General features: G+C 38.3%; 2 protein-coding genes across 2 annotated transcripts; one reads left to right on the top strand and one right to left on the bottom strand.

The window, feature by feature from the left end:
* Window positions 1-7,598: 7,598 nt before the first annotated feature.
* Window positions 7,599-11,948, top strand: LOC126603304 (uridylate kinase PUMPKIN, chloroplastic-like). The gene is made up of 7 exons (XM_050270110.1): window positions 7,599-7,886; window positions 8,612-8,759; window positions 8,848-8,901; window positions 9,776-9,867; window positions 10,591-10,817; window positions 11,146-11,322; window positions 11,447-11,948. The coding sequence occupies exons 1-7, from the start codon at window positions 7,678-7,680 to the stop codon at window positions 11,551-11,553; spliced, it is 1,014 nt and encodes a 337-aa protein (XP_050126067.1). The 5' UTR covers window positions 7,599-7,677; the 3' UTR covers window positions 11,554-11,948.
* Window positions 11,949-12,665: 717 nt separating this feature from the next.
* Window positions 12,666-13,718, bottom strand: LOC126603305 (protein MKS1-like). Its single transcript, XM_050270112.1, has one exon. The coding sequence runs from the start codon at window positions 13,556-13,558 to the stop codon at window positions 12,875-12,877; it is 684 nt and encodes a 227-aa protein (XP_050126069.1). The 5' UTR covers window positions 13,559-13,718; the 3' UTR covers window positions 12,666-12,874.
* Between the last annotated feature and the right edge of the window lie 408 nt (window positions 13,719-14,126).

Genomic DNA, 14,126 nt, shown 5'->3' with positions numbered 1-14,126 from the left:
GGCTTTGAATTTCATGGTAATGTTTTGTTTTTGAGTGCATGCAAGCATGATTCCGCCTTTAATTGTTAATTGCATGCTATATGATGTTTCTCAAATGAACATGTTTTTCAAAATAAATCCTTCAAAAATTACATGATTTTATGGTTTAATTGCATAAATGAATAGCATGCCTTACGAGTTTATGAATTGATTTTATGCTAAGCAAGTTTATTGAAATATTGATTACGTCTCGTTTTTGTGAGGAATTAATTGTTAGCCTATATTGAGCTATATTTTGATATATCGTATTTTCTATAAAAAAATAAAAAATAAAAAAAATAAAAATAAAAAAACCATGAACTGGTAGACTATCTGATGGATGACGATAGGATGCTAGAACATGTTTTAGAAACTCCTCTTTATAGTATAGACGATGGATGACTTTATACTATGAAGTGGTTATTTATGAGAGGTGTAACGATTTATGCGTACCTAGTGGACACTATGCCGCCTGGGGCAAGAATCTGGTGTTGGCAGATAAGCCGGGAGAAATAATCCCTAGCTACGGGTTGAGGGACACGGAGCAGGCATTGGGCCGGGAGTTGATAATCTCAAGCTAGGGGCGCAGAAACCACGATGCTGGTATAAGGCCGGGAGATATCTATTTATTCAGTGATCTTACTAGTAGTACATTACGCTAGACACGATTTATGAGACATTTGATATTTTGTGTTTCACGATATGACTTTTGAGATATTTTTGGCATGCTAGGATTTTATTAAATCCATTACTAATTATGCTAGTAATTTTCTTTATATAAACTGTGGGGGTTAGTATATTGATAACTGTTTTATTATTATTGTATATATGAACTTGGTCCACTCACCTTTGTTTTGCGCCCCATTCAAGTCTTAGAAACGAGGACTACGACACAACGTACGAGGCATTCCCCTACCAGTAGCAATCTATCACTCACTTGTGTGATATTCTGTAATGATCTTTCCTTTGTGAATTTTGTTTTAGAAAGTATTATGTGCACTCTAGACACTTCCTTAAACTTTGTTTATTACTTCTATATTCTAATGTGTATTCATGAATATTTCCTCCTAATCATTACTCTTGTAATCAATAAATGGCTTTCGTCACCCTCAAGTGTCGGCCAGCACGTGCCTATCCGGGTATTCAGAGAATATCAGGGTCGGGACGTGTCAGGGGGAGCACCAATTGGTCTTGAGATGGACAGTCTAGGCTTGGTGCTGGGCTTCGAGCGAAACTCTTCTTATTGAACTCTTTTGGACTTTCTCTCCTCTGAACCCAAAGTTAAATATTAATCCAAACAAAAGCTGTTGCTAGTTTACCCCGATATCGCTCGCAATTACAACGCCATCTAGAGGCTGTTCCACGGAGCAGAGATTCGGAACGTTTTTCACTTGGCAATTAGTTTTTCTTAAATGGTCCGTGCAGAGGCGACTCTGTAACTTGGCCTAAAGAGAAACTTCCTCTTCCTTTATGGGATTTACTAGCTATAAGAGATGAAAATGGTCACCGTCACCAGCGACATCAGGATCATCAGCAACGGCGGAATAAAGCTCCAATCACACTGCTGCATCAGAACCATGGGGGGTTGTCATTGTAACTGCCGGATGCGATGGAATAATCAGGACATTCCACAACTATGGATTGCCAGTCAGGTTGTAAGAGTTGGTTTTGATCGCCCTGCACTGGCTCCGACCTCATTGAACCAACACGCAACGCAACAAGATTTGAGTCTCTTACATTTTCATATTGCTCATGTCAGCCAAGCATCCGTGGCGCTGCCTATTTAGTGCCAACGACATAGGAAATACATACAATTACATAGTTGTCCCTGCCAGAATAGGAGTACAGTCGTCTTCCCGAAAACTTGTGCTGCATTGCATTTGTTGTAGCTAGTGAGCAGTTTCTTGGGTGCTTGAAAGCCTTACTCACGCGCACCATATATTATTACATTCATGAAACTGACACAGACTCTTCTTAATAATATGAGTGTTAGCCAATGACTTATAGAAAGGTTGCTTCGAGAAACATCCTTACGTGTAACTTTTAAGATATGGGTCGTCCTTGTATTTTGAGAACAAGAACACCCTCAACAATTCGTTCGTCCTGATGTATCTTTTCAATCAAGCTCTCAAGATATGAGAACCAAATATTAGAAAGCGACCGATGACAGGACAGGGATGACAAATTGATATTTTCTGCAAGAAATTGATGCCTCAGGGCGTATGTAAATAAGATGCAGTTCCTCCCCATAAAAATCCCTGTCAAAGTCATGAAGCATCCAAGCTCCTGCATTACAAACTACATCTGAAAAAACAAGAAAAATACTTGCAAAGGAAACTTTACAGTGCCTTGAAAGACTCACTATAGTCGTTTCAGTGTTGTTGAAACAAGGATTCCAACCGATACTCATGACCATTTTGAAGATGCCTCGCGTTGACAATCCAGCCCAACCAAAATATACTCCCGATCGATGTTTGGAAAGAAAAGATGCATATCCTTGTGTGGATAAATTTGCTGGAGGAAAGATGCAGTACACCCATAAGGATACCAAAACGAGGAAAGGGAACAATTTAACCGAGCATAACAGGGAGAGAAGAGAATAAACAGAACATGAGTAATAAACTGAGAATTTCAAATGGGTCTAGGCGGAGGTAGGTGAGGTAGGAGAGCGGGTCGTGCAACATCAAAATACAAGATACACACATATTTTATTAAACCCCGAATATCAAACTTGCTCTGCTCTGATACCAAGTTGAAATAAACGGACGAACAAACAAAATATAACTACGAATATTTTATTAAACAAGATTGCCGAAACGGCTACAATGTTCTCTAATGAATAACAAAGCATTCTATTTATAATAATCTAACCCTAATCTCTAACAAAACCTAATTCTAACCGACTGAGCCCAAATCCTAAACCTAATATTTTCCAACAGAAGATACACGCATGGTTGAAACAAAGACACAGACACTGGTGTTTAGATTCTTGGAAATGAGGTAAGCCTCACATTTCAGGTCGCAAATCAAGTAGAGATCTGATCATCTATCCGTGGAAGTATAACAAGGCAACTGGAAGGTTGGACATTATGCCCTGTAGCAGCTTCAAGGAATCTGCAATGCAAAACGAAATATTTAGTGTTTCAGAACACCATTCTCATCCTTGATAGCCAACACTCGTCAGATCAAACAAGTTTTGCATCTCACATCTCAGGAACGGATTCCTTCCAGCCTGTATATGCTTAATTAAACTCTCAAAACATCACTAACAATGCCATATAGGATTAATTAAAACAATTAAGAAAAATAGAGTCACTAAGACCAGTAGAAAGGGAATAGCTACATGTAAGAATCAAAGTCGATCCAGTAAGAAAGACAAAATGAAGCATCAACCAGTTATCGTATATCACATTGTGACTGTAATGACATTAAAGTTAAACACAAAATGCTCTTCAGGGGTGCAGACCTGTGTTCAGTAGTGTAGTTGACATCTTCCCAATCACGCACAAGACTCGTTGTTAGATTTATGCTCTCGCTGGCGAGACTTAACGACCGATTATTCACCGAAATGGTTGCCTTTTCCCACCTTACCTTGACCAAACATTTGACAGCACTCTGTTAAAACAGGACTATTTTCAAGCTCAAGGCTTTTTCCAGGCTTCATTTGTTTCGTGGAAATCATCCGTTGTGTTTGTAAGTGCCCAAAAACCCAATCTCTTTAGAGGAAAGATTCTATCAAAATTTCGGCAGAGTATCGTTGGTATTATGACATTCCCCAAATTTTACACAAATTTGTTGCCTACTTTTATTTGTTCCTGTAACTTGAAAATTGAATTGAATTGGAGTAACATAAGCTGAAATGAAATATGAATCCCTAATATCCAAAGTTCATGTCACTCAATACTACAATCTGGTGGTATTCCTCTTTACTTGGAAGTAAGAAGCCTTAGGTTCGAATCTGGTGGATGGCGAATTCTATACCAAATTAGGTTACTCATTGTGTAGCTTAACCGAACTCCCCCTTCCTTTAGTTCAAAAATATCAATGTATTCAAAAAATAAATATCCAAAATTCCTCAATTCTAATTTCCTATATCCCATAACCCCTAAATACAATAAAAAGAACAAAACTAGAAATTCGGAGTGTTAATTGACTAATTAGACAATCTCTAAAAGAAATGTCAAATCATAAGAGTCAAATTATAATTGATGGATGATGTGGCAATCTAAAGTCTTGTGCCAAATTTTGTACTTCTACAACCTAATTGTCAAATGTTTTTTTTTTTTAAATTTAAATAGAGCTTTAAATGGTGGTACTTATTAAAAAAAATGTCGAAACAAAATTTTTATTGGTTGAAATGTTAGTGGAATAAGGGAGTCACCATTAAAATGAGTTAAAAATAAATTTGACATTGATGACAAATTTGACTCTAAATTACAAAGCCTTCAAATCCTACTAACAAATAACATTTCGATTGAAGAGACTTTTAATGTTAAATATATACAGTGGCATTCCACTTAGGGTTTTAACATCTCCTTTGTAAATGCTCTTAGACAACACAAAGGTTGAGTATTGACTACTAAGGAGAAGGGGAAGAGGACTGTGGAGGTACAATTTCTATTTCTTCATCCTCTATTGCCGATTCTCCCAAATATACACATAATATCGTCAAAATCGGTAATTTGTCAGTCAAAAGATAGTTCAAATTCTCCATAATTTCACCTATATTTCACTACCATCTGCTTCAATCTGGGTTGCAGAGCTAGAGAGCCTTGCGAACAAGACGTCTTCAAACACTATCGTGTTTCCATCTCGTCGGCGTCGTATTCAATTATGTTTTGTTTAGTAGTCATTATGTTTGGTGAGTTAGATGGTTAATTGTTAGAGCAAGGTAGCGATAGGAATTGAATCCACATCATGATGCATATGTATGATTGTTTTTTGCTACTGCAGTAAAGTTTCATCGCATTTTCTAAGGTGTGGACCGCACTTTGTCGACCTTATTTGTAGACCGAATTAGGTCCGTTGGTTCAAATCTGAACGGCCAAAAACAAATCCACCAAAATAAGCTTAGAGTGATTTCATGCGAGTTTCGTTCGAGGGTGTCCAGTCGGTTGCACATAAAGGATGTGGTACTTGCTTGATTCAAGTTGGGTTCACAGTCCTTGCACAATTACTGACTTCATATTTGATTCCTTGAAGTCAATTTTAAATTTGGTGAGTTTTGAAAATGGAACCCTAGAATTAAATTTTTTTATTCTGTTACTTTTTGTTAATTAGGTTAGTGTTTTAGGTTAATTAAACATGTTTGTTGATGAAGTTATTTGAAATTGGGGGATTTATGTGAAATTTTTGAGAAATTTGGTGTGTTATGAAGTTATGAAGCTGGCGATGTTGACAGGTTGTGTAAGGGCTATGTCGTTAACTTTTGTTTGTTGAAGTTGTAGTGTTGAGTTGTGATTGATTTTTGTTGATGAATGTTGATTAATCTTACGAACTAAGTTGATATTGCTTAAGTCATGATGAGGTGTTCACAGTAGATGTATAGCTATGAAAACTTGTTGGCAGGTTGTTGTAAGGGTATATATTATTGAATTTGGTTGTGTCAAGGGTATATCTTGTTGAATTTGGTTGTGTTGAATGTTTGTATTGTTATGTCTACAAGATATAGCAACTCACGATGTTCAATTAGCAACCAAAGGTAAGAAGATTCTTATAGGGGAAGGGTTTAACAACCTATCCTAAGCCCCCCATGTGCTTGGATTGATACATGAGAAGTTTAGTGAGACACAAGTTGCTACCTTAAGAGCATCCTTCTTTGGCCACCTGGAGCATGTGGATGAATTGGCCTTCAATGGCCAATTGGTCCATCACTTCGTGGAGTAGCAAATCAAGGGGTTAAAGACCTTGAAAGATTGACGAATTTAATAGGTTGTGAATTGACCTTATTCACAAAGCAAGACTTCTGCCTCATTACCTGGTTTTGATGTGGCAAACTCCACGATGTAAAGGTTAAGATGAAGGGATTTGGCTTGTGAAGGAGCATATTTCCAGGAAATTAGGGTTTGTAGGAGAAAGTAATAAGGGGAGGAGATAGATGGCAAAGGTAAAGCCAAGGCCGCACCCAAGAAAGTCAACAAAAAGATATATGTGACTTGCAAAGAGCTTAAAAAAGCCTTTAAAAAGTGCAAGAATGAGGAGGATGCGTTGAGGCTGGGTCTTGTATATTTTGCCGAGGCTATGCTGATATTGATTATCCGTAACCTCAGAATTAGGTTGTTGAGTCATACTGAAAGATATCTTCGATTGTTACTTTGGATTATGACAATTCCTCTAAAAATGTCCAAGAGGACCACAATTAAATCATAATTCTGTACCAGACAGACACTCACCATCATGATAGGTAAAACAGTAGTGTAGAGAGGTATAAGATCCTTCCGAAAATAACCACCCGAAGATCCACTCCCAGAGAATCGCCCACTGCCAGTAGAACCCTTACTGGCCTGAGGTGTAATGGTATTAGATTCACCACTAGTAGAACCCTTACTGGCCCGAGGTGTAATGGTATTCTTAAAAGTCGTTTTGTTTTTCATTCCACCAATAAACAATGCTTATTTGATATTCTTGGCTTTAAACTTGTTCTTAAAGCCACTGAGATGTTCTCCACTAGAGTCGCTTGCTTGCCTTTGGCTACCTGTTTCTCTTTTCTCCTGTTATTGACCTGCCAACCCGCTGAGCTGTATAAAAAGCTGTCTCATGGGTGACCCCATCATTCACTATAGTACAAAAAGTTCCTCATTTATTCTTCAATATCATGAATACCAGGACAATACTCCACTAGCCTCCGGAACCCTCGCTCATAGTCGACCACTAACATTTCCTCTTGCTCTTGTGATAGAAACTTTTGCCTCTTGATATTTGAAATTATGGACTTAGAAAATTACTCTTGAATCTCTCCTTGAATAGTTCCCAGATAAAAGTTGTATGAGCCGGAATAGTGCTACGCTTAGGTTTCCACCAAATCTTGGAACTTTCCACCATGAAGAATGTAGCCGTGCTCACCTTTTTAAAATTTTATTTTTTTAACAAATTTCATTTTCTTGCAAGGAAAAGCTCTCCGCACGCAGGAGTACATTTCTTGCACCCCCACTCAGGATGGGTGGGGGTGAGGGAGGGAGGAGTGGTATGATGTTCCTACCACTTTTACTCTTTGTTTAGCTAACGTGGGACTTCTACACCTATTTTTCTTATATTAATTATGAATGCCTTCTATTGAATTGGTAATTAATTTTCGTCGATGGCGTAAATTCTTTGTTCTACAACTAAGTGTGTGGTTCTTTTATTTCATGAAGCAAATTTAGCACTATAACCAGATGCAATAGAGGAATAGTCGGGAAGTTTCGATAAGATAAATTGAAATACAACAGTTACAAACTTGGCGAGTCACTTGGTTACCACATTATTTGTTTCAAAACAGTAATAGGTGTCATAAATCTAATTTTGAAGAGATAATAATGTTTTTAACTTTTCCTAAGTGGGTCGTTTAGGAAACACTCTTCATTCCAGCCGTGTGCCGTTAGTATAAAATGAAGAGAGAAAAACAGTAGAGAGGCATATTATCTTGGTTGAGCAGCAAGAGCTTGGCTCTAGGACTTACTGATGGCGGCAATTTCGCCCTCATCCTTTGTCGCTGTATCCTCCTCCACCTCCTCCTGTTCGTTTTCATGTCCGTTTGTGAGTTGCTTGAAGCGCGCTTACGATGGCGTGTCGGTGAGTAATCACCGCTCACATGGGCGGTTGGCGGCGGTTAGCTGCTCATCTTCTGAATTGGGCTCCGGTTCCGACTCTGACTCCGTGAACCGCCGCAGGTATAGCCACTACAAGAACATGACTTTCCTTGTATTTGTACTCTTAATTGTAATGGGTAGCCGCTTAATTCAGTTTTGTTGTCAGAATCACGGGTAATTACGTGTTTATTGAAATTGAATTAAGTGTTTTCTGAATCCCTTGAATATATATTATCAACTGACTGTAGTTAAAAGTTACTTGTTATTCCTGGTAGTAAACTGGTAACTGGTAGGGTTTATTAATCAAAGAGCAAGTGTGGATGAAAATTGACCATAGAACACACTTGCATTGAGGAGGATTTGCCGGTGTTGTATTTCAATACTTAAGTCAGTCGGCGGCATGTAGAAAATAAAGTGTACATTTTGGGAATGTCAATTTACAGACTACATCCGGATTGCGGTAGACAAGATGCAGCGATTTCAGTTACAGCAGGTGGTTCGGTTCCTTAATTGATTAGTATGGCTCCTCAGTTATACTTGATTTTGTTGTGAAATATCCATTCTTGTATGATATATAATAAGCAGTCTGTTATTCAACCCTCGATCTTTCACCCCTTTTTCGCTCTTTCATAGCTTCTTGTACTCGGGGATAAAAATTAAGGGGTGTGAGAAAGTTGTCTTCCTTGATTGTCAAATTGTGTGAGAAAATGGAAATGCTTCTTTTTTCCCTTGTATTAGTGTTGTAATGTTGGTTTGGACACCATTGCTCTAGTATCTAACTTTTTAACTTCATATCTTTTCAACAGTCATACTCAAATGTCATCTATGGCTCCCTTTGGGGTGACAATGAGTGGGAATGGCTCGTCTGGACCATCTTATAAGTGGCGAAGGGTTTTGCTTAAAGTAAGCGGAGAAGCACTTGCCGGGGATCATACACAGAATATTGATCCAAAGGTCTCATAAATTCTTAAATCATCCTGTGATAGTTATCCTTCTCTTGTTGGTTTCTGAAACTTGAACGTTTGCCCCTCAATAATATTAGGTAACAATGGAAATTGCAAGGGAGGTTGCATCTGTTACTCGCCTTGGCATTGAGGTAATGCTTAACACTTGACATTAAAGAACTGTACTTTATATTACCCTTTCCTTTTTTGTACATGAAGGCAAGGGCACACGCGCGCACACACAAAACATTGTATTCTTCTCGTGATATTGTATACCTCTGATCATTACTGTAACCCGTTTATAAAGTTAAAAATAGTGAAATTGTGTATTCAAGAATTATTTATGTAGGGGTTAAAATGCATCATCCTGGGTAATGCTCCATGATAAGAATGGGACTGTAGGTTTTTTTTATTATTTAATTATCCAGTAATGCTTTATGGCACAGGAATGTTGGGTGGTCAAGCATCAAACATGTGCAAAAAAAAAATGAGTGTAATGGAGATGAGAATGCTTCGTTGGATGGGAGGGTACACGATAGAGGACAAGATTAAGAACAAGGATATCCAAGGTAAAGTAGGAATAGCCGCAATTGAAGATAAGATGAGAGAAAATCGGATAAGGTGAGTTGGACATGTGAACCAAAAACTTACAAATGCTCCAGTTAGAAGATGTGATTATGAGATGAAGGCTCGGGGCAAAAAGGGTAGAGGAAGACCTAGGAAGAAATGGAAAGAGACTTTAAGAAAAGACATGGATTACTTGGAGCTAACGGAAGACTTTTGGCGCAAAACCGTGCACAATGGTATTCTAGGATTCCTACAGCCAATCCCACTTAGCGGGATACGGCTTTGTTGTCGTGTTGTAAATATCCAGCATGATGTAAGGATAGCATAAATTGGAATAGTTTGAATGTTTAATAATCTCCATAAAGTGCTTCAGATTTTACTAATGAGATATTTTTACTTCTGAAATCCAAAGTGCTCAACATAGTTTATTGTGTTAGTAATCTTAGTTAAGTATTTCAGGTTGCAATTGTGGTTGGCGGGGGAAATATCTTCCGTGGATCTTCTTGGGTGGGAAGCAGTGGTCTTGACCAATCATCTGCTGATTACATCGGGTAAAATCCTTTTATTGGGATTGACTGAATGTTGTTTGATGTCACCTGTGTAGACTTTTTTCTAGTTGTATTTTTACATAATTCCTCTCATTGGGTGATTACTTTATTCTGGATCTGGTTCATTACACGTCTCATAAATTCGTTTTCCTCTTGTATATTATCACATGAGGTGGACCTTGGACTTAGGATATTTTGTGTTCCGAGTAGTTGGTTTTTCAATGTAACTTGATATGTGATATGAGAACCATAAAATTAAGATGAAGTTCTAGATCCAACATAATGTCGGCGAAGTTATGGACCTTGGTGCTTTTCTGTCCAAATGCAATATACTTGATGGTAACCAGTACTTTTGTTTTGTAATACTGAAGAAGATACCGAAATAGGAATTCTTGTTCTCCATCATTTACAAATACCTGTAGGCCTGTACAAAAGGGTGGGCTATATTGTGTTTAGCACATCATGTGGATCCTCGCTCTTTTACCTTTAGTTTTCCAATATTAACCATTTCCAACTGTAAAATGTTGGATTAAAGGAAAAGTGTTGTGGCATGAGGTTCAAATGGGAAAGCTGAGGAATCTGCCCTTAAGTAACTGTCGCATGCATATACTTTAGGGAAATGAAAATTGAGGTTTTGGAGGAAGTATTATACTTTACGACTCAACACTTTTTACTTTACAAGTATGTAGCTTTTTGCTATGTTATACTTTTTATTCAATTTTTCAGGATGCTGGCAACTGTCATGAACTCAATATTTCTTCAAGCAACAATGGAAAGTATCGGCATCCCTACTCGAGTGCAGACTGCTTTTCGCATGTCTGAGGTTGCAGAGCCTTATATACGTCGAAGAGCTGTAAGGCATTTGGAAAAGGGGAGGGTAGTGATCTTTGCAGCTGGAACTGGAAATCCGTTCTTCACCACAGATACTGCTGCAGCGCTTCGTGGTGCTGAAAGTAAGTAGTATCTACCTGTGCTTATAGAGACTACATGGTATCTTTATGAGAGGTCTTGGTATGGTTCAAAATCGGTAATTTAGGATATTCCAAAATTTTCAGAATTCTCCCAAAGGCGCTGATTAAATATCAAGTCTTCTCGTATTAATCTTCGCCATGGCACCCTTATAGTCCTAAATTTACTGAATTGCAACTTGTCGATGGTGGAAAATGTCAATGATTGGTCGAGTCAGTACAGAGGTTATGCTAAAGCGTCGAATGTTTGTGGGGGTTGTGAATTCTTTCTTTTGCTTCAAACTTATCATTTTACTTTCAATTGTGGATGTAGTCAATGCAGAGGTTGTGCTGAAAGCTACAAATGTTGATGGGGTTTACGACAACGATCCAAGGTGTGACCCGAATGCCCGTCTTCTTGAGAATCTAACATATCAAGAGGTGATGGCAAAAGATCTTTCAGTAATGGACATGACTGCCATTACCTTATGCCAGACAAACAAAATTCCTGGTATGTTTAGACAAGTACCTAAAACCTAAAACACTTAGTGCCATTGAGATTGATATTGGCATGTATATATTGCAGCCACACAACCAAGTTGAACATGCTGTTGTTGTTTCTTTCCCATGTGCAGTTGTTGTGTTCAATCTAAACAAGCCTGGTAACATCTCAAAAGCGATAAAGGGGGAGAAGGTTGGCACGTTAATTTGTAAGGAGGATAGTTTACCGCTGAAGCTGTAAGTACGAAAAGCGTCACAATACAAGTTCAAAATGATTCGAGAGTGAGCAGCATGGGAAGTACAGTATGACTTCAGAGGATACAATGTTTTGCCAGCATTCGGCATCTTTTTCCTTATTTGGTGGAACGGTCTTCAGCATTTTAACTGTAAATAAATTTTGAATGTTGAAACTTCCATTTGGTCTCAATTGTTTTGAGGTTTCGAGAATTGTTAATAGATTCAGATTTCGAACAGTTAGGGCTCGTTTGAAAGAGTTTTTAAAATGACTGAAAGTGGTTTTGGTGAGTGTCTTTCAGTTATTTTAAAAGTATTTCCAAATGAGTTTAGTCTATAATGATCTAATCATATGTCAATGTAGGCATATATCTGCCGTTATTATATCATTAAGCTTTCTGATGTCCTCTCATCTTGATGTACCAATTCACAAGTTTCTGCTGACAAAAGGGGACATTGCATGAAACTCACAACAAATGTCCGTACATACGTAAGCACGTACATGTATACATACGTACATAGCAATGGATGATACGAAAAAATAACTGGTTTTTATTTATTTATTTTTTATTTTTTAACAAACGATAGGATCTATACTAAAAAAGTAGGAGAGTGGGCAAGCCTAACTGGTTTTTCTTGTAAGAACTAAATTGAATGGGGACAAAAACACAACCTAGCCTTCCCAATTTCCCATTAATGGTATACTAGTATTTTAAGTCCATTAGTGATATTTTAGATTTCATATTTTTACCAGCGATATTCAACATTTAATTCTACATTGCTACTTAATACAATGGTCAAGTACTAATTCTACACTTTTAGTTAATATTACGGTTGAGTGGTATTCCTCTTCGCTTGTAAATAAGAAGTCTTAAGTTCGATCGAACTCAAATCAAATTAATATAGCTAACATATTGTCAGTTTAACCTATATTTTTTTTCACCCTTTAGCATAAATAATATCGTATGCATTGAAAACACCACAAACTCTTGAATAAGGGGAGGGGGAAATCACGAGGGAAATCCACTATTTATAGTGATAGTTTTGCAGAAACTAGGCAAAGTAGAAACTGAATTCTATTCGGGAACACATTCGTTCTAGTCAATGTAGCTAATCCCATGTCGGAAATGAATAATTATCATAACAGTTAATTAGTAAAACTCCATCTAAATTACAAAATGATTACAAAGACTCGGGCTCAGGGTAACAAATTAATAACCATTGCTAAAATGTAAAATGTAAAAGGTAAATGCTTACGAAACATAGAAGCCAATACACCAAAAAGAAAGAAAAATCTAACCGGGGACTGGGCAGCAAATGTTGAATTGTTAAAAGTAGTGCAAGAAATTGTTAAAGAGGTCCCATGAGCAAGGACTGGGAGATATCAAAGCTGAAGACGGACCAGGGCTAAAAGCCATCCCCATCCAATTATTCGACATTGGGCTGCTTATGACGTCATGCTGATGATGCTGTGAGAAGAACCCACTTGTTACCGCCGGCAGAGACGCTGGCGGCGGAGACAATATTCCCGGAAACTGACCCATTTCATCAAGTTGCACTGACCCTCCGCCGCCGCCTCCTTGATCTTCAGGATTATTGAAAATACTTGTCATGAAGTCGTCATCAGTGGTCACGGGCTTGTTGTGGCCCGAGGTTGAATTAGGGCTTGTTTTGTGTACGGAGGCGAGTCTTGCAGCCGGCGAGAGGCCGTCGGGGGAGGAGGAGGAGGGCGAAGGGGTGGAAGGGCCGGTTAGGCGTTGGACTAAGGACATGAACTCGTTTTCAGTGGTGTGGATGACTTTGGGAGACACTGAGTAGATCACCACCGGCTGTGGATGTGGAGGTGGAGGTGGAGGTGGAGGTGGATGCTGGGTGGATGCTGGATGCGGGGGTGGGTGCGGCGGTGGCTTCTTGATCTTGACGGAGTCTTTGTTGACTTTGAGAGGGGAAGGGCGGGGACCTTGGAGTTGTATCTCCTTTTTGGGTGCTGGAGGAGGCCTTGCTGGGTTCATATTCTCCCTCTCTCTCAAATTCTGTTGAAGTACGAATTTTGCAGAGAGAGAGAGAGAGAGAGAGCAAGTGGCAGTGGTGGTGGATTTGGGTGGGGCTGAATAATCAACGAAAACTAATTACCAGGAAGGAAGACAATTCTTTTGTTTTATGTTTTTTCATGACTTAATGCTTGTGCGCTGTTGATTAGGGTGTTTTTTTCTTTAGTGGTGGGAATGCTTATCCATTTACTTAGTCCTATTAAATCAGTTTAATTTTAAAATGCGTAAATTATATTTTACCACTTCAAGTTTGGGTGCAATTGCAATCTTATCTAACATCTTTAAAACATTTCATTCATATACATTACTTATTGTTTCATTTCAATCTGATACAACCGTTAATCAAACTGTCAGTGTAACTGTTATATGATGACATGGTAAATACAAAAATTTACATTTTTACTGATGTGTGGCAGTCAACTTTGTCCACCTAAAATTAAAATCAATTTATATATAAAAAATTGGGCCCACTCTCTACTAACCCATCCATCCTCAACCTTCTTCCCCAACTCCATCTGTCTTGCCACTC

This window comes from Malus sylvestris, chromosome 15 (assembly GCF_916048215.2).
Source record: "Malus sylvestris chromosome 15, drMalSylv7.2, whole genome shotgun sequence".
In the NCBI taxonomy this organism is placed as follows: Eukaryota; Viridiplantae; Streptophyta; class Magnoliopsida; order Rosales; family Rosaceae; genus Malus; species Malus sylvestris.
The sequence above is the reverse complement of the archived record's forward strand: the minus strand, read 5'-3'. Positions and strand labels throughout refer to the sequence as shown.